The sequence below is a fragment of the Halictus rubicundus genome, chromosome 15 (genome assembly GCF_050948215.1).
Source record: "Halictus rubicundus isolate RS-2024b chromosome 15, iyHalRubi1_principal, whole genome shotgun sequence".
Classification (NCBI taxonomy): domain Eukaryota; kingdom Metazoa; phylum Arthropoda; class Insecta; order Hymenoptera; family Halictidae; genus Halictus; species Halictus rubicundus.
In genome coordinates this window covers 5,712,501-5,737,311 of record NC_135163.1, presented here as the reverse complement: position 1 = coordinate 5,737,311, position 24,811 = coordinate 5,712,501, and the positions used below count along the sequence as shown (strand labels likewise).

The window sequence follows — 24,811 nt, the reverse complement described above, 5'->3', positions numbered from 1 at the left end:
AGACCGAAAAACGCTTCGTCGTCGTTCGCTCGATTCGCGTCACGGTCTCTTCTTTCGGCCTCGCGAGATTTCGCAAAATAGCCCACAAAATAAGCGATAGGTCACAAAATAAGTCCAAGGAACTAGGGACCGCAGCGGTAGCCCACAAAATAAATCCCAGGGTGTTTCCTGAACCTGTTTCTCACTTATTTTGTGGGCCATTTCTGCATCGGTTTGTGGGCTAACTTTGTGGGTCATTTCGTAAACGCACTTGTGAGTTCTTTTGTAGGACATTCTGTGGGTCGATTTTGTGGGGTGTTGTGAACGGGTTTGTGGGTCAATTGTGGATCAATTGTGGGATTTTGTGGGCTAGGTAGCGAGTCATTCGTGAGTTATTCTGTGGGCTATTTTGTGGATCTTTTTGGCTGGCTTTTCAATCATTGTGAGACTTTGTAGGACATTGTGAGACATTGTAGGACATTGTGAGACATTGTAGGAAATTGTGGAACATTGTGGGAACCATTTAGACGGCCAGCGAGGAGAGTACGTAAGAAAACCGAGAACGTTGTACGCAGCAATGACGAACGACGACAACGACAGCGACGACGGCGATCCTGCGGGGTTTCATCCGACAAATGAGATTCCAAAAGGTTAAATGCGACATCATTGTACGTGTAGAAATACAGACCGTCGATCAAAGCTTCCAGATCGCCTATTTTCAATCTGTTATTGCTATTTCCGCACCCCCGTCCCAAAATTCTTACGATTATTAACGCTTAACAATATAATAAGGAGGGCTAGAAAGAGACCGTATGGGGGTAACAGACTCACTCTATACAAGTGATTTAAATAGATGTGAAACATTGGGAAATGACGTTAGACGATCTTGAAGCTGTGCCGACAGTTGGACGTGTACGTAGACATAATAATCATCACAGTAATATAGTAATAATAATCGTGGAGATATCGTAGAATCGGGTGAACGACACCAACGACAAAGAAGATGGCGCGGTTACAGGGGGTACAGAACTGAACGGCGTGTAGGAGATTGCTAAGTACACGACACGAGGTGTAACAGCGATGGGACCGTCGACGTGATCAAATTACAGTTAATTAACCCCTTTGAAATTGTGAATGCATAAAATCGGCAAATTTTTAATGAGATCAGCGGTGATTGAACTGCAGATTTTATGCATTACTAACGAAATAGAGAAAATATAAAACCGTGGAAATACAAGAATTGTAAAATCTCACAAACATTATTGTCAGTCTATTAAGACCATTAAATTTTTCGATGTTTATACCGGGTATGCTCATCGCGAACAGATAGACATTTTTTTGTCCAATCACGAGCATACTTGTTGACGTTACGAAATAATTCAAAGCACATAAGTGCACTTTCAAAATTGAATAAAATTCGTGGAAAGGGTTCAGAGACTCGAGAACAATTTCAACTGGCGCAAGGAATGTGGATACTGTATAAAGCTACGGATAAGTGTCGCTCGACGGTCCCACCGCTAGCGATACGTGTGTAGGTGTTTAGGCTTGCGACGGGGATCGACCAGACGATGATCATAGTTCGTTGTAGCATAGACAAGGTTGTGGATCGAGTTTTGAAGACATACAACGAGTTAGGTTGACGGGTTGTGGCGTAGTGTCCGACCGACGACGAGAAGGCAGAAGAAGGGGGTTATATCTTTTTCTCGTTTCTTTTTTTTTTAATTTTCTTGGTGGTGGTAGTGGTAGTGATGGTGGTGGTGGTGGTGGTGGTGGTGGGTGTGTCGGCGTATTGATATATATATTAATATATATAATATATATATGTATACGTGTATATATATATATTACTATATTTTGGAGCTGGAGTATAATATATATAATTTGACTATTTGGGGCTCGGAGGAGACGGGTACGTGGGCAGAGAGACGCATTTTACTTGAGCAGGGCGTGCGCACGCTGATTCGCCACGGCTATCCTCGTTTCGTTCGACTCGCCCTGTGGATTACCATACAGTTCGGGTTTGGTCAACACAGGTGGCACAGAAAACTGAGAATCTTCAAAAGTCGAACGTAAAAATGGCAACAAGTTTAAACAGAGAGAGATATACAGCTTATACGCTACCGGCCGCAACCATCCGGACACCCGACAAATCCGAATCAAACGTTTTCCAATCAAATTGGCATTACAGCAACTATTTTCAACAGTTCCTTCGAAATTAATTATGCATATCACTTTTCAATCGCTTTCGACAGCTGTGTCTCAAAATTCACATTCTCGTAAAGAAGATCCAACAATTTAGTGTCGACGATTACCAACGATTTATTATCAAAAAAATTTTTGTGTCAGCGAGACAAGTCGTTTTGTTCATAGCGATTTAATTTTTGTCGAGTCATAGTAACTTCACGAACAGAGTAAAGAATTATTTTCAGATAATTTTACGAAGAGGGATACCGAAAAATATTTAAATAAACATCGTATACCGTTTGCGTTTATGAAACTGCCTGAGAAATGTTTTCAAGAAGTTCGGTCGGTTTCCAAAACCAACCCATCATCATCTTTAGAAACTGAATTTTTGGAATTCGCAAATTTGAGTAAGAACATTTTTCGTGATACACTTCAAGCAAAAATAGTTTGCACGCAATTCGAGAATTTATTGTTATGTTAAGATCAATGCATATTTTACTCGAACATTTGCAATATTGGTTCTTAACAACAAACATTTGGAATATATCGTTACGTTAATTATACCGAATATTTCACTCAAACATGTCTAATGTAATTCATAGGAACAAGAATAGTGAATAAAACAACATTAACAAATACTACGCAAAAAAGTCCGTTAATTTGACAATAAAATTTTAACTCATCAACGTCACAAAACTGGATTTTAAAAATTTGTACCGGAGGTGTTTCGAAAATGCACACAATTTTTTGAAAACGATTCTCAGACAGTTTACAAAAATAGTTTGATAAAAACGATAATATCTGCGGTGTCCGCCATTGGCAAACATGTAAGTGTCCGGACGCTTTAGAACGATAGCGTATACAAATACAGACATACGTGGTGAAACATTATATGTTTATAGATACATATATAGATATATAGAAGTAAAAGACGAAAAAGTAGAGAAAAGATAGTAAAAAAAAAGAAGTAGGGCGAACAAAGCGTGACCGCGACAAAACGGTGCAATTTGCCATTTTTCCCATTTTCGTACGTTTATGCTATTGCCTGCTGCTCTTTACATTCTCTTTTTCCCGGTTTCTTTCTCTTATGCTTTTCTTTTTCCTTTTTTGTTCAGATTATTTGCGGTGTAGACAGGCCGAACACAGAGAAGACAGCCCGTGATATAACAGTGGCAAAAAGAATAATGACGATTGTGCGATGACGAGAAGGGAGTAAAATGGGGCGGCTAGTCGTGCGGTGCACGTGCGTACGCATGCCAAAAACAAGAAACGAGACGATCGTCGATCATTTATATTTATATCCTTCTCGGATCACGCGGATGATCCGAGAGGATCCAGGATTTTTAACCAGGAATTTTTCAAAGAGTTTCTCGACGATCGTTTCGCTCCCGGAAATAGAAGTTCCGTGCCAATACAAAAGAACGTGTGTACAGAGAATTCGAGACGGTACAGAGAGAACCATCGAACGAGCTCTTACCGACAGAGAACCACTTCCGGTCTCTTTAAGAGCCCTCTGTACCACAGTTCGACGCGGATCTCGTTTATCAGAATGATTTTGCAAAATATGAAATAAAACAAGGGAAAACTAGACCGTGGAACGTTATGCAATTACTAAAAACTAAAAACTTGATTATTATGTTGGTGTTAACAAATATTTTACTTGGGCACCGCTAATTCGCTCAAACAAAGCTAATCAATCAAATATTATTTCGAAAGATTGCTTCATTGGCAAATACTGCTAAAAAAAGACCTAGATTTAAGAACAAAGACATATTTGCAACAGTTAGGACATTAAATTTAAGAGTGCTCCTATGATGCAATATTTAATCAAATACAAGAGGATTCTCGTATTCAATATTGTTGCTCTCCAACGCTTCTCAACATACCTCTACAACAAACAATACTCGATGAAACAAATTCAATTTCCTGTTTCATTGAATAAATTACCTCAATGTTGTAGTGTCTCCATGGTTACCGATTATAGATTGCTTTCTATTTCGAATGTGCAAGAAAAGGGAATGCATGGCAAAAGAAACTAAAACGAAGAGTCACGCTATACAACAAAAAGAATCACGCTAAAATAAACTATAACGAAATAAAAGAAAGCTGAACCGAAGATAGCAAAACGAGATCCGCGCGAGCAGTTCCCCTAACAGAACGTGGGATCAAAAAATTGTGGAAACGGGGTAGAAGGTGCTCTACAAAATGGAGGGAGAACACGGAAAAATCGTGACGTTGCCCATCGTCGGCGGCCATAGATCTCTCTCGCGATCAGACACATATCCCACGCGAACGAAGAAAAAGCTGGCTGATATCGCGTTTCTTATCTCTTTGCCAGCGGCAAACCAGCCACAGTGTTCCGATCCATAGATCCATCCACGCGATCCATCCAGCTTCTAGTTCGTCCCATTGGTCAGAAGGATAAGACGACAGGATTCGCGCTGGGTTCACGATTCGATTAAAACTGGACAGGATTTGGGATCGAATGTCCTCGAGGATATCTCGATCGCGCTGGAATCGAGGAAGCTCGTCTCGAATTTTAACAAAACCTTGCCATACTTCTCTTAACCCACATGTACTCATTTGAATTCCAACAATAATTGTTTTAGAACAATGTGGCCTTTGAGGCTGAAGAAAGGAAGCCGTTTCGATGAATATCTTGGAAACTGTTAGGGATGAGAGAATTTCGTAAACCGGTGAATTTTGTATTTTTATGCGACGGATTTTATGGTGTAAATAAATTTTTTCGAAAAATTCTTCTGTTTCCACGTTACAGTAAGAATTGAGCATTATATGAAGAATTGAATACCGTCTTTGCGAGTGGGTGTAAGGTGTAGATGTAGGTGTAGGCGCAAATCTACTTACACAGTCAGATTTGTTACTGAATGACGCAAAATTTCTTCGTTTACAGAATTTCCCTATCTCTCGTGGTTTTCAAGATATTCATAAAAACAACAACTATTCTCCTCGAAATTTGGAAACTGTCTCGTTGACTTTGAAATAATGATCTAATTGGTGATTGTAGTGCAGAGTTGCGTTGCAGCAAGGTTTTATTAAAATCTGACAGTGTTCCTTCATCAGACCTAAAAATCTCGTGGAAATCGTATGAATATTTTTAACAGGATCGAGGGAACAGAATTGTGGGAATGGAGAAATTAATTTTCACGTGAACGCGTCCCATATACAGCATAATCAGGCTGGTGCGTGTCGAGACATTCGCGGCTGGTGCTTTAGTAATTAGTTAACAGTAGCCGCGCCGTATATGGGACAGTGGATCCGAAAGGGTTAAATCGGAAGGGAGGATAGAAAGCGAAAGCGACGACGAAACGTGTGTGTTGTGCATCGCTCTGAGCGCGTGCATCGTGAGAGAGAAAACGTCCACGCATGCTCCGTGGAAGAGAAAAAAAAATATATAGAACGGAGCTAAATCGTACGTGATCGGATCGGATCGGATCGGATTCATCGATTCACGGCGATCCTGCTGTTTCGGAGCTTGCTCTGTACATTGTTCCCCCGATAATGCACTCGAAATTGCAATATTAAAATCCTCTTATCTCTTAGAACGAATGCATCAGGTGCACCGGCACCTTCAAAGTGCTCTAAAACGGGAACAAAAAATCGTACGTCGAATTTTCTGCATTGGTTACAAAGAGGAGACTTCGGTCTTCAAATCCGTTGTAGTTCGAGTCGCGAGAAAAATTTTTTAAAGTCTCCAGAGATGTTTGAAGACGCACTATTTTTCGGGTAAAAAATGCAGATTTGCGTAGGTTCAAGTGGTTCTGGGGAATATGAACATTTTTTCCGGGGCTCAAATCAACGTGGAGTCGAAGACTAAAGTCGCCTGTGTGTAACGACTCCATTGAACTTGATGTACAATTTTCCATTCCCGTTTTAATAATCATTTTTCAAGCCATATGTACAAATTCGAATTTGTATGGCGTCCGTCTCGGTCTCAATCGACTTCTTAACAGTTTTTTGTTGGAAAAATAGTTTTCAAAAAATCGCTATTTAGGAGAGTGAAAGTAGATGCTTCAGGCTGTAGAATGAGCCAAGGTGTGTCATTCTACCATTTTTTAAAACGAAGTTACAACATTTTTAAGCGTGAAGGTTTTTTCAACTTAATCTTTTCGATTACTGAAAAAGCTGTGAAATTCTAATGATGCGACAATTAAAATTTAACGTAGTGAAATTTGAAGGTATGTAGATGAACAACAAAGGGTTTTCTCGTTCGAAATTGGTAGATTAGGAGAGACAGAGCAAGCTCCGAACGTCCGCGACAGCTCCGTGCCGAGACCGCGCCTCTAGGACTCGCGTGTCCTTTCCTCACCTTGCGATTGATCCTGTCGATCTGCCGGTTCTGATTCTCCAGCTCGCTGCCCATATCGATCGCCATGTTTCTCAGATTACCGATCATCGTGTTCACCTGGCCCATGTTCTCCTCCATCTCTCCTTCACGAGCGTCGTTCGTGATCTTGCCGATGTAACCACCCTGAGGACCTAATCCGTTTCGATCATCCATCACCCGCTGGGGCTGGTTGTTGACCACCTTGCCGTCGTCGTTCCCCTTCCATGTGCCTTCATCCTCCTTGAAACTGGCGCTTCTGCAATGCCGGACACACAATTGATTAGCACATCGATAACTAACTATACTTGGTGACGCACGTCGAACTCCGAGGATCGAGTCGTCCGAAAGTAGGTCATCTTTGGGAATTTATTACCGGGAAACCAGACGACGTAGACGGAAAAGACTTTTTTGAATGCGTTCAAGCATGATTCAACATTGTTGGTGAATTTTTGTTCCATACGATTTTTAACGGTGCCCATTTTAGACGGTGCTGACTAATTTGATGAATTTTGATGGGTTCAAAATTGCACTTGAAAAGTACCGAGTATTTTGTACATGAAAATGTTGATAAAAAGGAAATGAGTTTATCGAGAAATTATGGTTGTAGGTCTAACGAACTATTTTATACATTTTAAAGATCTTTCTCGTTTTTAAATTTTGAATTTTGTGAGAAGTCGTGTGTTTTGCAACTTTTTCTCATCATTAAGTCATGCATAGCAAGCATCGTTAAGAACAGTGTGCAACAAACATTTGTGTATAACATTGAATCATGTACGAAGAGATTGCAAAAGATTTTTTGGTTCTACGTCGTTTGGTTGTTTTGTAATAAATTTCTAAAGAGTGCATACATATTGGGTGGTTTAATGGTCTAGTATTTCGTATCCCTGCTGTCTTCTTTTTCAAATAATTAAAATTTACATTTTTTGAAAGTAAGATTGTGTAACAATTTTTTAGCTATAGTGTATGGGAATGGTTACTATTATACGTGTTTCTCTTTTCGCCAAGGGCACCTCAAATGTATGACTCAATAGGAGCCAGCAGGGTTAAATAATTCAACGAATTAATTAATTGAAAGAAGTCTGGACAAGTGGGGCACACTCGACATTCAACAGCTCATTATAAACAGTCAATTTTGAAGATCCTCATTGAATCAAGGCTCATTTCGTGGTTGGAACTTCGAAGAACGTGTTCATAATTGAATTAATATTCCAAACAAGAGTCTACTAAGACGAAATTCATAAAAGTAAAATCTGTATCTAATTTTCAATATTAAAAAAAATATATATTTGTGTAATAACTTGAAGCTTCTTAATTGTAGCAAAAAAGAATGAATTTGATTCAACAAATAGCTTCCAAGATAAAAATTCGTGAAGTAAAATCTGTTCTCATAGAAGCATGTAAAAATAGAAAACTTCAGATGTCTACACTTTACAAACAAGTTCGAAATCAGCTGACTGATGACTTAAACTCCCCCTAATTCTACGTATTCTACGTCATAGTCAATGTTAAACAAAATCCCTGACTTGGTTCTACACTATTTTTACAAAAGAAGGGTCAAGTGAATTCGAAGAATCTTTTCTCATGAAAATGCATAAAAATTGATATTTTCAAGCGACTGTGCCTTATAAACAAACGCAAAATCAGCGAACTGATGACTCAAACTACCCCTAATTCTACGTATTCTACACGATAGCCAAGTTTGAACAAAATCCCTAACACGATTCTAGACTACTTTCATAAAAAAAGATCAGCTCAATTCAACAAACAGCTACCAAGATAAAACCTCCTAAATTCTCGCATAAAATTGTAAACTTTAGGTCTCTATAGTTGGAAACAAATGCGAACCCATCAAAACCAATGACATAAACTACTCGCAACTCCTCGTGTTCTATAATCAATTTTTACTAAAATTCCATAATACGTAAAACGAGATCAACTGCATCAAAAACAAACAGTTTCCAAGCGAAAACCGAACAAAACCAAACCAAACCTTATCCCGTCCAGATCAATGTCCACAAAAAGCCTTCAGAACCGAGTCACCTAACATCACAGTGCATCGGAATAGAAACATCCACCGAAAAAGAGCAATGTTCCTTGGCGTCTCAAAGCGAGAGCCAGGTCCGAGCTAACGAGCTGTGAAAGAAACGTCCGAGGGCCACGAATAAAAGAGTGAGAGAGTGAGAGAGAGAGAGAGAGAATGAAATGTGTGGTGGTAGTGGTAGCGGTGGGCGTGTAACGTCAAGTTTAAAAAAGCGATCCGGGACAGTCCTACTTGTTGCATGGAAGAACGCAGAGACCGCAGCACTTTTCCATTCCGGTGAGATTTTTCTCGGCCTCGCGCATGTCGGCGTTGATCTGGTCCATGCCCTCCTCGATTCTGTCCAGTTGCTCTGTTTCATCGTACGAGAACACATCGTTAGAATCGCTCCTCGCGCACGGTTTTCACTGCGAATAATCGCAGCTCGAAAGGGAACGGACAGCGGCGAACAAATACAAAACGAAACAATGTACAACCAAAAAATTATACTGCTCTTCTACTACGCACGCGTGTCGTACTCCAAACTAGATAATCGTACACTTAAATCAATAGAAGACTAATTAATGGGAAATCATAAACTGCTCGGTTCCCTTTCGAGAAGTTCAATCTTTAAAAATCGGCTGCGTCGTCGCTGTGCAAAAATCACAGAAAATCTTCCGTACTTCGTTTAAGAGTATATCTTTTTTTTTTAACCAGTCACTTTAGACAATTTTTATGTTTTTTTCTTTTTTGGAAAACTTTTGTTCGAATTCTGTTCTGTGATCCTTCGGCGACGACCAGAAATACTAAAATGCGCCAGGGGCCGTCAAAAGCATCGCAATCGGTCTTTGAATTTGTTAAAATTAAGATAGTTTTTATTTTTCTGTATGATTTTGTATAGGGCACATTTTGTGGCTGAGAATTGTATTTGAAACTGTATAAAATCTGCAATCTATTTTTCAGAGTCTGATTTAAGTAAAATGAAACTGATATTGGAATTTATGATTTCATCTGACAATAAATTTTAATTGAGTTTTCGTTAAAAAATTTAACCCTGCTGCATCCCTTGGGTCTTTTTTTACCCGTTCACCCTTTCACTTCTTTACCACTGTTACGATTGTTAAAAAATATTTTAGCCTAGTCAAATGTTGAATTCAAGTATTTCATGTAATATTATAGAAAATTCCTCTTAATTAATTATGTCAACACTAGAACAAATGGAGGAGTCAGAATGACTTGCTCTTTACTGTATCTTTTACAATGATTTGAAATTACTATAAAGCAATCAGTCACATGGATCGAATTAATCCATTATTTGGAAATTGACAACAACTTTCATCTTCGACATTCATAATTAAACTGTGGATTTTTGCACAAGATAAAAATTGTCTCTCGATCAGTTAAATATAATACATCAACGTTTCCACCGGTTTGAATTGCATCAATTCATTCGTGTCATAAACGCATAAAATCCGCGGTCTATTGATAATAAAAAATAGTCAAAAATTGTCTTACATTCTACAAAAAATTCAAGCTCAAAAAATTCTTCTGAAACACAAACGCATGAAGATGCGTTTAATTCTCTTTCCCACAAAGTGGCCCAGAAAATTTTTCAAAAAATGCATTTCTTGCACTTGAACGAACTGTGGAAAAGATAAGAAATTTCTCGGTATAATTCACGAAAGCGATGCGTCCCGACGCCGTCCGGCAAACGAAAGAAACAAGAACGAGTGCAACGGGAGTGCAACAGCTAAGCCAAAAAAGAAAAAAAAAATAGTCTCCCTGCTAAGGGATCGTTAATCCTAAGTAATCGGGTGAGTAGCTCTGTATGTACTGGGGTGTATACGGTGGGTAATTCATCTAAGGGTATCAGCTGGGTATTACGAGAATCGAACCAAGTATGCTTTGACGAGTATATAAGAGTATAGCGCGCGTCCGATGCGAGATCTATATATCTGGTGTGCCGGTTAATATATATATATTTTGTTCTCGACAACGGGTATAATAAATACAGTATGCAATATAAATATATACATATATACATATATAACAATATATGTACATATATATATAGTATATATATATATATATAGGTGGTATATATTAGAGACTTACACCGTGCCGGAAGTGACGGAGAGAGGCGTATAAAACGTGGTGCGAGTGTCGTGCGTACCCGACACGTATTTACCCATTCGTTTTGTTTATCGTTTTTCTGTATATTTTTTTTTTGCTCTTTCTGTATTTCCTACAGTTTTTCGTTTATCTGTATACCTTTTCCTACTCCACCTGTATTCCCCTTTTTTTCACCTGTTCTCTGTATTATTACACTTGTCTATCATAGTAGTTTGTTTTCTCTGTATAATAAATATTATATATTACGTTCTGTTTCCCTACGGAATATCATATTAGCATTGTTCTCATGGATAAATATATATATATATACACAATATAATTGTTCTCTCTGTTTTTGTTCGTTCGCCTTCGTGAGATCACGTCAAACACGGACGGATAGAGAAAAAACGGAAAGAGGAGGAGAGCTGGCGGAGAGACGACAGGATGCAGAAGAGAAGAAACGAAAACAAGGAAAACAAGAAAGGAAAGAGAACAGAAAAGAAGAAATAAAATAATAGAGAGACAGAGACAGAGACAGAGACAGAGAGGGAGAGGAAGAGAGTAGAAGAAGAGACGAGCAAAGAAAGAAAAAGAGATAGAGCTTCCAGAAGTTAGAGGTCAGAGGCATAGAAAAGAACAACGAAGAGAATTAAAAGTCTACAGATAGATAGAGATAACAGAGAGATAGAGGACAGGCGTAGAAAGTGTGAGCAGAGCGAGAGATCATTCGATGATGGGAGGGTTAAGACGGTGTGGTCGGGAGTCAGAGAGGCGACAGAAAGTAGAAACGATGATCTGAACGGCGTGAGTGGTGAGCAAGATGTTCCCGGAAACGACCATAGAGTCTCTAAGTGCGGGTTTCCCTCGAATAGTTATAGTTGGTTGGTTAGTTGGTTAGTGGTGGTCGAAATCAAAAGAGAGTTCGGTCATGGAAGCGGGGTCTTGCAGAGAGTGTCCGGACGATAGTACACGCAATTAGTGTCGTGTGCACACGCATAAACGATGCTTGTCCCCTTCGCGCGACCTTGGAACGTCGTAGACGTACAAGTATCGTTTATGGTCTGGGTGGATGGTATATAGAATACGTCAGAATACACAGAATTTCGTCGATCGTTGCTCTTTGTGTGGGTCGAGACCGGATACATATACACGCGCGTGTGCATACGTACACGAACAAATGGAACGAGAATGATTTTTCATTCTGAGAAATCGTTTCTCGCTCGATTCGACTGCACACGTGTCCGCAACATGCGTGTATGTGTATAGAGAAGAAAGTTTAAGTATGTTTGTATGTCTAGATTTATGATGGCTTACCGCCTTGCTCGTCCAGCATTACGAGGGTTTTCATCCCGACCTCGTGGCTCTAAACAGGCAACCGACCAATCAGCGGCTGTGTTAACACACGTGACCAACAGGACGCGCCGTCGAAACGCCCCCTCCCTTCGCTCCGCTAGTATTCTCGTTTTCTACATAGCTTTTATCGTAATCTCTATACTCCACTATTTCCGAATTTAACATTTTTCAATGTGAGTGCCCCGCAACCCTCGTGGCCACCATTTTGCGCTATGATGCCCTCTCTTTCCGTTTCTTCGACCCAACAATCGCTTTGGAGCGAGATCGGAAACATTCATTTGATTTCATAGATTGTGAATGCAAAGATAGCAGAATATTTTATATATTTTTTTATTTATATTTGTAGATTCAGGGGAGCGTACGAGAGTCCAGCGCGTTAAACCAAGTGAGAAAAATCGAAAACGTCGCTCTAGAGCAGGCGTGGTCTTCCACAAGTGGGCGTAGCTTGCGCCGGGAAGGCGTGGCGCGCCCCAAGTGGGCGTGACCCGAGTAAGCGCGACCTACTCTCAAAGGGGACCCCGAGTAGATGTGACCTCTCCCCAAAATGGGCATGCTCGACCTTGAGTAGGCGTAATTTATCCATAAATCAACGTGCCCCACCTTGAATAGGCGTGGCATATCCACAAAGTGGGCGTGATCCGCCACGAGTAGGTGAGACCTACCCCCCAACAGAGCAGGACCAACTTCGAGTAGGTGTGGCCAACTTTGAGTGGGCGTAGTCTAGTCTAAGCAAGCGTGACCCGGCTCCACTAGGCGTGAACTAGCCAAGTAGGCGTGGATTATCTTAGGTGGGAGTGATCTAACCTGAACAAACGTGAGCTATCTCGAGTAGGCGTGATTTAATTGCTCTATATTTCAAGGAGGGGCCAGGAGTACCTAAGCCTGCTCTAGAGAGAGACAGAAACAGGGATGGACAGAAAATGATCGAGGAAATAATAGCGCAAGCAAGGTGCCAAGGATTGCGTTGCCAGAAATTGATCGATCGTGACATAAATATTGTTCGCGTCTCCAAGAAAGTACTTCCAATTAGATTAGTTTATTTGTACTTTGGTCCCAATTTATTTATAATTTACTTGCTCGTTCTTTTTTTTCGTACGAAGAGAATGATTAACCGCGCGTCGGAGGAGCGAGAGGGCGCGTGACGACAACGATCTCATCCTGATTCATTAATTCTATGCGGGGGGTCAGGTTAGGCTCTGCTGGAGGACCAGGATATCTTTTTTTTTGCAAGCGGCGAGTTCAGACGCGGACACACGGAGGATACTATACGGAAAGTTGGATTAACCAGCTGAAAGAAGAGCGTTCTGAGAAATCTTGTGGAACTTGGAGACTTGGCTACGGGAATCAATCGACGACTATGCCTGGGTCTTCTCAGACCCCAAGTAAATTTCAACCTTCAATCTAGAGAAAATTATCTGTGTATACATACTATTAATTTCCGTCAGTGTTCTAATAACGCAAACGATTTTACAATTCAAGACACTATAAAACAAAGATTTTGAAACTGAGTGGAAATAGACCCAGACATTGTCGCCAAAAGATCCAATCCTTGAATCATTAGACTCGGAAACGTCTTCTGGTCGCTTCTTCTAATTCGTTTAGAAAAGGAAATCCAAAATACATGGAAAAGTGCTTCAAAAAAAGTTTTAAAGAACTCGAAGAGGTTGTCTGGATCAGATATGGGTCGTAGAAAAATGCAGAAATCTCGGTTTCTTTATATAGAATGGGCGTGGCCTGCTCCGAATAAGCGTGACCTACCCGGAGTGGGCGTGGCTTCGCCCCTCACATACCTGGTCCAGATGGTACACAATTTCTGAGCAATCGACAAATCAAAGAAGCGACACGAAGACGAAAAAGTTGGTAAATCCAACAGTTGGGGATAAGAAGATCGATTTAGAAAGAGGATCAAGGGGGCGGGGTTAGAGAGGGTGGGATCAATTGATAGCACGTCGATCTGTGAAATTGCCAAGATCAGTTACAGATTAGACAGATTTACAAAAAATAATAGCATTTTTAGATGGCGGAACGCGGTTCCACGCGCAAACTAACATTAATCCTCGAGAGCCACGCCCACCCATGATGGGCGTGTCCTCTTCGGTTGATGATCGAGTGGTCGATAATAATCGAAGCGGGGAATGGTACGCGTGGTCGATGAATGGAGTGAGGGAAGAACGATGATGGACATTAATTGAGATATGAGCCAAATCGAATTAGTGGCGAGTTAGAGGGGCGCGGTGGCGATGATGCGAGAAGATGTTAAAAATAGGAGCAGACGAGAGGCAGAAGCAGATTAAATAGGAAGAGAAGATACACGCTTCGTACTTTTATTAATTAGTAGTACTAGTTCTTTCTTTTTTTTTTTTCCAGTGTAGGCACTCAGAGTACCGTGGCGCTGTAAGATACAGAATTAGAAGGTTGTTTTAGCTATAGGACAGAAAAAGAGATCAAGAACCAGAGATAAATCGGGCGATACGAGTTCTCCTGAGAACCGGAAGTACACACACAAATATATATATATTTGTAGTCGTCGTTGTGTTTGCTGATCACGTCCTCGTCGAAGTCGAGTCGTCGCGACTGTACCCCCAAAAAGAAACTAAACTCCCGGGAAAAATCACTACGTCATAATAATTTGCATTACACTGAATGATCAAAATTGGTAGAGGAGCTAGAAGTACTCGAAGACAGACTTAACACTGGAAGAGCCATGAGGATAACGAATTTTAATTTGTGAAAACGTGGTAAAGCAATCGGGGGAGTGGCTTAGATCAGAGCCACGCCTCCGGAGCCCCAGCCAGCGCGCTTATCGAGCGACCCATGTATACTCACTTTATGTTTCTTTATGATACCTTTTTGCGGAGTCTAGAAGAGAGTTCGTGGTTCATTTATTTCAATTTCTCGGTTCTTCCAGTGTCGAGAAACAAAAGAAACATTTTAGCTTGTCGATTTGTTGTTTTATCAACTCAAGTTTGTCAGTATATAGGACGTAATTGAATGGTTGAAAAGCTAAAGAAACGAAAAGAAAATTACAGTAAACCCATCGGTCCGTACTGAGTCCTCTCGCAATGTTTCTCCCGTGTCTTCTCGTCACTTAACTCTCGGCTTTCTCTCTAAACTACGCGGTTCCGTTTGTTCTCCGTTTTCGCATCGTCTCGAGGATTTCGTTCGCTCGAGAGCGACGGTCTCGTTTCTTTTCATTTTTAGATGTTTTATTTTATTTTATATTATTTTTTGGAATCATTCTCTCTTAGAATTTTGTCTGTTCATTTCCGAACACGTTCTTATTTGTTGTTTTATTTTTTTTTTTTTTTTTGCTTATTGCTGAGGGAACTGCTTACCGCCTTGATGGTCTAACATCGTCAGAGTGTTCGCCGCTACGTCCTCGCTCTACGACAGGGTCGAAGGGCCCACACGTTAACGGAAACGAAAGATCGTACAGTGATGCGCGTGAACAACTGCGAAATTAAGTCAGAGACAAACAAGCAGAGACCGCGTGCACGCCTTGCCACAGATCCACGGATCATTTCTTAATCCGTCCACATTGCTTTCTCGTTTATGCTTCTCGCAAAATGATGGGACTTTTGGAGAAAAATTCTACTGAACGAAATAATAAAGGGTGCTGGGAAGGATTGATCATTGTGTCCCGTTTCACTTTAATTCATTGCAGGGGCGATCCGAGTCGTGTGACAAAACGTGCCGGGACTTTTAATCAAAACAAAAATGTCCATAATATTCATCTACCAAAGAAACACAATCGTTTGTCCGAGATGCTCTTCCACAATTAACTCCAGACTGTATTTATAATTTTTTATAATTGATCATTATAGGATTTGTAGGATTTTGTGGGTTTTACATTTTTGTTTTTTTTTTTTGTTTTATATAATTGGTTTTGGAAGAACATCTCGGACGGTGATGGTAAATCGAAACAAAACAGAGAATAGAATGATTACGGTGTGTGAAACAGATAAAGGAGGAATGGCGCGTCGAGAAAACGTACGACGATGAGAGAGAAAGAGAGAGAGATTGAGAGTGAGAGTGAGAGTGAGAGTGAGAGTGAGATATTACAGGCTGCAGCACGTGAATGGAAATTTTCCTCCAGAGATTTCGACAGATTTGTCTCGCTTTGTTATCTTCTTTTGTCTGAAAACGACAGGTTTAATGTCTGCGGTAATTGTTCCTTTGTGGTTCGAAAAGCGGCGAGGATTTTTAGCTCATCTCATTTACGTGCTTCGTCCTGACTATGTACAGGGTGTCCTGTCTCAATTTTGTCGGACGGGTGTCTCCATAAGTATGAACAACACCGAGAAACATTTCTAATTACAGCTATTCGGTATCCAATTACATAGATTTTTATAAAATGTTTGTTTGACCTTGCGGTGATCTCGAGGATCTCAAGATTCATTCTAAAATTCATTCTAAATTGTAATTCATTTTTTTAGTTTATTTATAACCTCAACCGTGTCTTCGACCAACAGTTCATATAAATCATCAATTAATTTTCATTATGAAAATGGAGCAACAAATTTTAATTGTAGCATGGACATACGAATTTTAATACTCAAAGTGAGATTGAACGTTTCAGAAACATTAATTTATAATTGTTCTACTAGTATTTGTGGACAAAAATTAAATGACTGACCAAGCGAAAAATTGCTAGCAATAAATATGGCTGACAAAATGAAACGTAACACATACCCTTCTAAAGATGAATCAATAACGGGAAACATGTCTTCATGATCAAAAAATAGCAATAAAAAAATACTATACTAAAATATTGTAAATACCATAAAAAAATAAATACTACAAATAAAATATCGGTTATTCGGTTTGAATGTTCAACAGACAATTTTGCACAGGACTACAGATAGCTCCGTCAAGTTGATGGACCTTTATCTAAGGTCATGCAAGGTTAAATTAATAGAAACACAATATATCCTTCCAATATCCTACAAATTTTGAATAAATATTTTTCAACCAATTTACGCAAGTTTCATTAAAATTCAGGGTGGTTCCAGCAGGTTCGGAGACCTTCATTCAAGGTCACTGCAAGGTCAAATAGACATAAACACGATGTATCTTCCGAGTATCTGACATATTTTGTACGGTTATTCTTCTCCCAGTGATTTTCGGATTTTTTGAGGCATCCACCCGAAGGGGTTGAAACCAGGACACCCCATAGATCGCGATCGCTAGAACGAATGAAACTGAAGCGAGTCGTAGCCGTGTTTCAGCCACGTCACAGTCCATCGCACGTTCGATTCTCCAACGCACGGCGACACACCGGCGTGAACGTCTGCTTGCACCGTAAAAGCTGCACCCTGTTTTTATGGGGGGTTGAGAGAGAATCCGATATCGCAGAAACGACAGTGCACACACACACCGTGCGACACGGTGTCTCGCGCAGCATCGAGAGAAAATGCTGGGGAAGGGGCCACAGAACACCTTAATTTTCACTTAGCGGAGAGCATACTCAGGTGACATGCATCGATCTCAATAAATCTTTCAGAAAGTTGGTCCTACAAAATTATTTGACTCGCCAAAAATATTCGATCAAGCCCCAGTCGTATCAGAGGAATCATACTGATAATAAAACAGGTTCCAAATTGGGGGTCAAAAATGTACTTCTGGATGAACGTCTTGGAAATTAATGGACCTGTTCTAATAGTAACTTTACATGCCAACCACAATTTCTGCAAATGAAATATATCAATTTTCACAATCTAGTTAAAAACAACAGATCCTAAAAATCACATATATGTCCTCTAGATAATTAAATTTGTTTTCAAGTACATATCTAAACACTTGATGAGCAAAAAAGTATTGTTTATTAATGTCTATCATTTGAACAAATGAGATTTCGAGAAATCTACTTAGACGGTCAGATTCCTTATAAAAAACTGCACAACTTTACTGTTTGGATTATTTTTCTAGCTGCTATAGTTTCCAAGATATTCTAGCGAATGTGTTTCCCACCCCCGCGGGGGTAGTTTTCACCCTTCCGCTGTAAGCGGGCGTCGATAAGGAAAATCTGTGTCAAATATTTTCGTAACGACAGCTTCCCCTGAAATTTTCATTAACATCGACGAACGTCACCCCGGTACTTTGCTTTCGGGGACGTTTTGGGGTCGTTTCGGGGGTTGAAAACGGACGAATATATTTTTTTCGCATTTTTCGTTTCGTTGATCCCGGATAAAAGAAAAAAACAGACTGGCTCGCTCGCGCGCTACTTCGTTCGACTCGTATCGAATCGAATCAACTAATCGCACTACTATCGCATAATTCATATGTATATATGTGGTTGATTTATTTACATGTACATACACATGGGTACCGCGATTCTATGTACACAACGGTGTCGATAAACTCGCCTCAATATAATATAGTTCAAGCGGAGGGCAATCAAAATACCTACTTGGTAAGACGACGGTCGACAAAAGTACGTTCGATGCGGACAGGGTGGAAATTAGAGGGTAGTTTCTGTTTTTTTTTTTTTTTAGTGGAGAACACGTGTGTACACGGGGGTGTGTCTCGCTATTAACGGCGCAGACGGAGGGCGTGAGTTTACATGCATCGACGAATCGAGAAAATGGAGGCTAATATTTTTACACGCTTATTTTCTTCGAAAAAACGTACTAAAAAATTGTTACACGTTTTTATGCTGCATACTTTGTGTATTTGTAGCGTTCTTTTTTCAAAATCGATGTGGTACAATTTCTAAAATACTTTAACGAGACTTTTGTATTTTTTGGAATGTACTAGGATGATCCTTGAAATCTTTGAAGGGCTGAAATGTTTTGTAACAATAAGAAGAATTTTTCGTTGAGATAAAATCCTTAGTTATTATTACACTGCATATTTTTCGCGTTCGTAGAATTCTACTCTTAAAAGCGATATGGTAGAATGTATAAAACGATTTAATGAGATTTATACTGTTTGCAGTATACTAGAACCCTCGAAATTTTTCAAGTGTTTAGATCTCAATTTATTTAGGAATTTTTCACAAGTATTTTTGGATGTTTAATGAAAGAATTGCTTTTTAAGGATGAAAGGGATTTTTCGTTGATTTTTTTCTCTGTCTTTCTCATTCAAAAGAATTTTGATTTTCCTGTGCAGTATAGTTACAAAAAACAATACTTGATTATGTTTCATTGTAAATGGAAAATGAGGAAAATAGTGAGATTTTTACAACCTGTATTTTCTAAAAAAAAAGTTATGTTTCACTTTCTCGATTCGTTTTAATCATCTCCCGTTCGGTTGAGCCGTGAATTGCGAGACACCCTGTATGCATATACACATACACAAACACGCTATCGCTCGAGTCTATTCAAATTCGCAATATTAGTTCCCCAGATCAGCAATATTAAAAAGAAAATTAAAAATTGTTCGATTATTGCTGTTTTAAAATACTTAACCATAAACTAAAAATCAAATCATTCTTCCTACCCCGTAAATTAAAAAAAACATTAACACGACAGTCACAATAAAAATTGAAAATGTCATCTAAATTGTAATATCAAATTTATTGTAATTGTTTAATTTCTAATATTAGAAAAAAAACAACAACAGAAATAATCAATTTTGTATGTAAATAAAAAAAATTAAATATTCTTTTCATCCTATTAAATCACCAACGAAATACAAACATGAAAGCGGACAAAAATCCTCGAGCAACAGCGTGGTCTAAGTACACATATACAGGCTGTTCCAAGAGTACAGAATCCTCCAAACACACACCCACTTCCGACACAAACACAAACCAAAAAGTGCCGCAACAAATATTAAAAGAATTACCAAATGCTGGAGAACTCTTCGATTTTCATTTGCATCAAGAGAACATATATTTCAGAGTGCCCTGTACTTTTGGAGCACCCTGTACACACGTCACAGAGGGTGTTCAGTGAAATAAAAATCGCTACAGCTAATAACTGTTACGGTCAATAAATACTTTGTACGAAACAAAATAGACATGAGCTGTCGTATAGATATATATATATAATATATACATACACATATACAAACATCATCTATATATACAGAGTGTCTCAGCATAATGGGACCGCCTACTCATCTACCTTATTTAATGCTGTATAAAAAAAAAACTATTCAGAACAAAGTTATACTATCCGAATGGGTACATGTAATAGTAGAAAGAATTTTTCCAAGGTCATTTCTTCACGAAATGACTTCATCAAGGTCGTTGATATTTTTTAAATGACACCTTATGTTTTTTCTTAGATATTAAAATAACTCGTGAAAAGACGAATCCTGTAGTAACCATACTTTTTCGATCATTCAATCTTCGGATATTCATACCTAAGAGATAACATATTTGAAACTTTCAGACATAAATATCTCGAGAAGAAATGATCGGAACAGTATGGTCATGGTAGTCGTTGGATTCGTCTTTTTACGGTCTACAAGAATATCGAAGAAAAAATATATGGTGCCGTTCAAAAACATACTGATGACCTTGAAATTTCGTGAAAAACTGGTCTAGAGAAAAGATTCTTCCTGCCACTATGCGTGCCCTTTGAGATAGTACAACCTTGTCCTGAAACAATTGTTGATACAACAGAAAGTAACGCAGATCATTCGATGTGGTTCCGTTTATCTGAGACACCCAGTATAGTATATGTATATCGTAATACACGAACGTAGAATATTACACGTTGACTGAAAGCGACACAGCTAAGAAAGCCTCGTGTTCGACTACGAAGAGAAAAGGAGGGAAACTAAGAACAAAAAGGAAACGGAAAAAACAAACGAAAAACTGGTAAGTACGCAATCCATGGAGAACGCGTTGCGTTTCGGTGAGAAGTCAAACAGAGAAAGATAGACAGAGATAGATAGATAGATAGATAGATAGATAGACAGACAGAGAGAAAGTAATAGTAAAAACAGATACGGACAAAATACAATCGCGTATGCGTCTAATCGAGAGATGCATACATCGAGATTACACACGAGATAGTAACACGTCTACGCGCCGTGTATGTACTTGATTGCTGGTGTGTTGACATTGACAGCGACGTAAACGCACAAGATACGCCGCGACTCGCGACAAAAACGATTTCAGCCGATTCTCCGTGCGAAACAGCGCCGAAAAGCAAGAACAAACTTTTCACCTCGGGGGCTCCGTTTTCGAGCAAATCGAGTTCAAAAATTCTCATGACGCGCTCGGTTCACTTTCAGACTCGATTTACTCGGAAACGGTGCGCGGTAGGAGAAAAAGTTGTACTTGGTTTTCGACGCAGTAGCTCACGTAGAATCGCCTAACGTGCTCGGTTTTCTATTTTTTTTTCTTTTTTTTTTGTTAGAGTATAGGAATACCTTGTGCATCGAGGTACAGAGGGTGGGGCGGATCGAAAGTAGATAAACGTGGGCGTGAAAAGTGTGATCGAACGAGAGACGGGACAGAGAAGCGAATGAGGATTTTTAAAAATAGATAGACAAAGATAAAGAGACAGAGAAAGACAGACGAATACCAAGAAAGGCGGACAGGGACGGAGTCTCAGGGCGCACAAAGGGACGAAGAAACAAAACAGTTCTGAACGAGTAGTATTCCAATCCGCGAGATAGTAATACCGATCCACACTCTGTAACATGACTCGATCACAGCGTTTTTCGTTTTGGTTTTCGTTTCTTTTTTCGCTGTTGTTTTATTTCGGTTCTCTGAGTATTCGTGTACTGGCAGCAGCAGCAGCAGTTAGCAGCGAGCGCAGCACGGTAGCTGGATGTTTGGTAGTTAGTTAGTCGATGTCTTTGTCGTGTTAGGAAGTTAATTGGGCAGTGTCGGTGACCGGGGCTGGTGCAACGGGGTGAACGAATTCGATTGATATTTTCCCGTTACAAACTGTTCAACCCTCGTACACCTTTCGAACAGATTTTATAGGAGAACAGGTATTTGAAAGTTTCTAGCTAGTCGGTTTCCCCAGTTTGTATTTTGAGAATCGTGTTTGAACGAGAACACTGGAATAAGAGGAATTAGGCGAGAATTAGAAGTTAAGCCTGAGGACTTGTTTATAATTTTTGGAAGGGTGAAACCGATTTTTTCGGTTTTGGAAATTAATTGGTTTGGAAAATTGAAGCTTTCTGATTGGACTAAGAAAAGAGTCGAGTAGATCGGACGAACAGTTTCTGACATAAAAATTGAGAAATAGAGATAATTGTGGAAATGGGTGGAAATGCATATATAAGTGAAGGTAGTACAAACTATTTTGTCAATTAAAATGATAATATCGTCCACCACCTGATTCGCCTAATAATCTGACAGGTGCACGAAGGTTCCAAAGACGAAAATCTTAATGGAAAAAATCATTTCTCGAGGCCAAAAATTGCAGCCAGCCACGATCGCGGCGAGGTTAGCAGTGTAGATGGCGAGAACTAGCAGAGTCGTTAGCGATGGTATAAGTAGTATAGTAATAAGTAGTTAGTGATAGTAGGTAGTAGTAGAGGTAGTAAATAGTAGTAGTAATTAGTGGTAGTAGTAATAGTAGTAGTAGTAGTAGTAATAGTAGTAGTAGTAGTAGTATTAGTAAATAGTAGTAGTAAATAGTAGTAATAGTATTTGTATGGTAGGAGACTGTACAGTGGTAGTTGGCTGTCGCTTTTCTTCGTCAACCACGAGCTCGCAACGTCACGTTTCGAGCATCACCGCTACACAATACACATAATCGGGCTGTTCCCTGTGACTATATACGCTCCGTGGGGACTGTAAGAGTTACTGTGGTTGACTATAGTTCTACGCGGGGGATATGCTTCTCGGTCGCAACGAGTTCATCGAGCAGGGAGTTGCGTGTTTTTCGATCCAGTGTCGTGCTGGTCTCATTATGGTCGGCGAAGTTTTGGAGAAAAAGAAAAAGAAAAATAGAGAGAGAGAGAGAGAGAGAGAGAGAGAGAGAGAGAGAAAATAAAGAAAATCGAACTCGACAAGCACGTCGAGAGCCCGAGCCTCCGGAAGGGAAAAAGCGTAAAAAGAGAGATCGCCGTTTGATCGAAAATCGAGATCGCGGCTTCGATCCTCGTGCATGTGCCTCGCGGTGCATACCGGGAGATGCAGCGCTATTAACAACGTCGATTTTTCATCTTCGTCCGACCGGGAACGAATCAGCGTGAACCGAGTAGTGAAACAGCAAAAAATTTCGATTACCGTGTAGTAAATATAGCGACTGCGAAGCTCGTTATGCGAATTTACGGTTCAGGGGGGAATCGGTCAAAAAGACAATACCAAAAGTCATTTACCGAACTGGTTTCTTTTTAGCGTGTAAGTTGAGCTGGGAATGTAAATTTATTTCTAAACTGTTGAAAGAAATATTAGCGGAGAAATTGGTCTTCGAAATAATAAACTTTTCTGTTGAGAAAATCTTGCGAAAGTTAACCAATATCGGGCTTAGAAGTGACGTCAATTTAAGCAACTTCGTTGTGCGAAATCAGTTTAATATTTCCAAGTAATTCTATGAATATTTAATCGCGAGGCAAAGAGATTCGTTCGCCTGTAACATGATGCAATAAATAACTTTCAAGAGAATATAACGGAGCATCTCTTTAATCCGAATTCCTTCAAATCCTTCGAAATCAGGCAAGAAAAAAATTCGTTCGATAAATGGAAATGCACATTCGCATAAAGATTGCCAATACAAGATTAATTAATCTTGATTTGGTGATTAATTAAACCTAGCATTTCGAATGCTTTTTAAAAGGTCGGAATATTTGGTGCATCGGTTCTGCCTGTGGCAAAAAATAATTTGAAAATAAATAAAATGTCGTACCTATTTTATAAACATTATTTATATGTTGAATTATACAATATAAAAATTACGGGAACTCTATCGCCTCTATTGAAAATGATTCGATTCTTTAAAAAAGTTCAAAAAAAGCTTGGAATCACTGCGAATGATCACGTTTAATTGATAAAACAAAGTAGAATAGAAAATTATATGTATAGTGCTGCATATTTGATCATCAGTATGAAAACGAAGTCCAACAAATGCGAATCATTGCAACTCCTCTCTAAACGGCAAAGGAATACTAATTCTAGGTTATCAGTGTTTAATCAGCCGAGCAAACGCAGTCTTGACGATAAATTGTGGACTCAATGTCTTATCTGGCAAATAATTAACGCTTTATTAAAGAAACACACTCTGTAAATTATGAAACGCATTAAAGAGATAATTTCTTCAAATCGTTTACTGGAAAACTCGATAACTCTTTAAAAATCGATTCACCTTACATGAACTAATGAATTTACATTTCCGTGCCATTGAACAAATGATTCCTCTGAATACCGGTGTACACACGTACAAGGTGAGTCAACAAGACTTCCATCTGAAATTACTCATTATTAGACTGCGGAACCAAACTGCAAGGACACTAAAAGAATCCTAGAATGTTGCAAAAGTTTCCCTAATTTATTGAAATGATTAAAACAAGGGACGCAAGTTTGCCTTCTACATGTACATCTAGAAAATTTGTATTCTGCACAGCGAACCGCAGTCTACTCGTGCATTCAATTCGGAAAAATGGTATAATGAATCGTCATATTCAACTGTTTATAGGCAACAATATTCCAGGTTGAATATTCATTTATTCAATCGGGAAAAATCGAACAAACATGTAAATCGTCGAATCGACTGCAACGTAAAATTCGGAGTCCCCAATCGTTGGAGCTCTCCACTGAATATCAGATTATTTCAGATGAATGTTTTTATTGGTCCACCGTGTATATCTCGACGGAATCGATCGTCAGGCGATTACTCGGCATCGGATCTGCCCGTTGGAGAGTCGATTCCGTCAACGAGCCGCGGCGGATGAACGCGAATAAAACG

The 24,811-nt window shown here is 39.4% G+C and overlaps 1 protein-coding gene across 8 annotated transcripts in view; it reads right to left on the bottom strand.

Annotated features, from left to right (window-relative positions):
• The window catches only part of Snap25 (Synaptosomal-associated protein 25kDa), a 57,251-nt gene that overhangs the window by 1,010 nt on the left and 31,430 nt on the right, over nt 1-24,811 (bottom strand). For 3 of the 8 annotated variants that reach the window (XM_076800630.1, XM_076800632.1, XM_076800629.1), the window contains exons 5-6: nt 8,781-8,898; nt 6,491-6,764 (exon numbers count right to left, since the gene is read on the bottom strand). In XM_076800630.1, the coding sequence (XP_076656745.1) occupies nt 6,491-6,764; nt 8,781-8,898 (392 nt within the window). Of the gene's footprint in view, nt 1-1,836; nt 1,975-6,490; nt 6,765-8,780; nt 8,899-11,951; nt 12,001-15,325; nt 15,375-24,811 lie in introns of those variants that run through there. The other 5 variants (XM_076800634.1, XM_076800637.1, XM_076800636.1 and 2 more) reach the window with 4 other exon arrangements.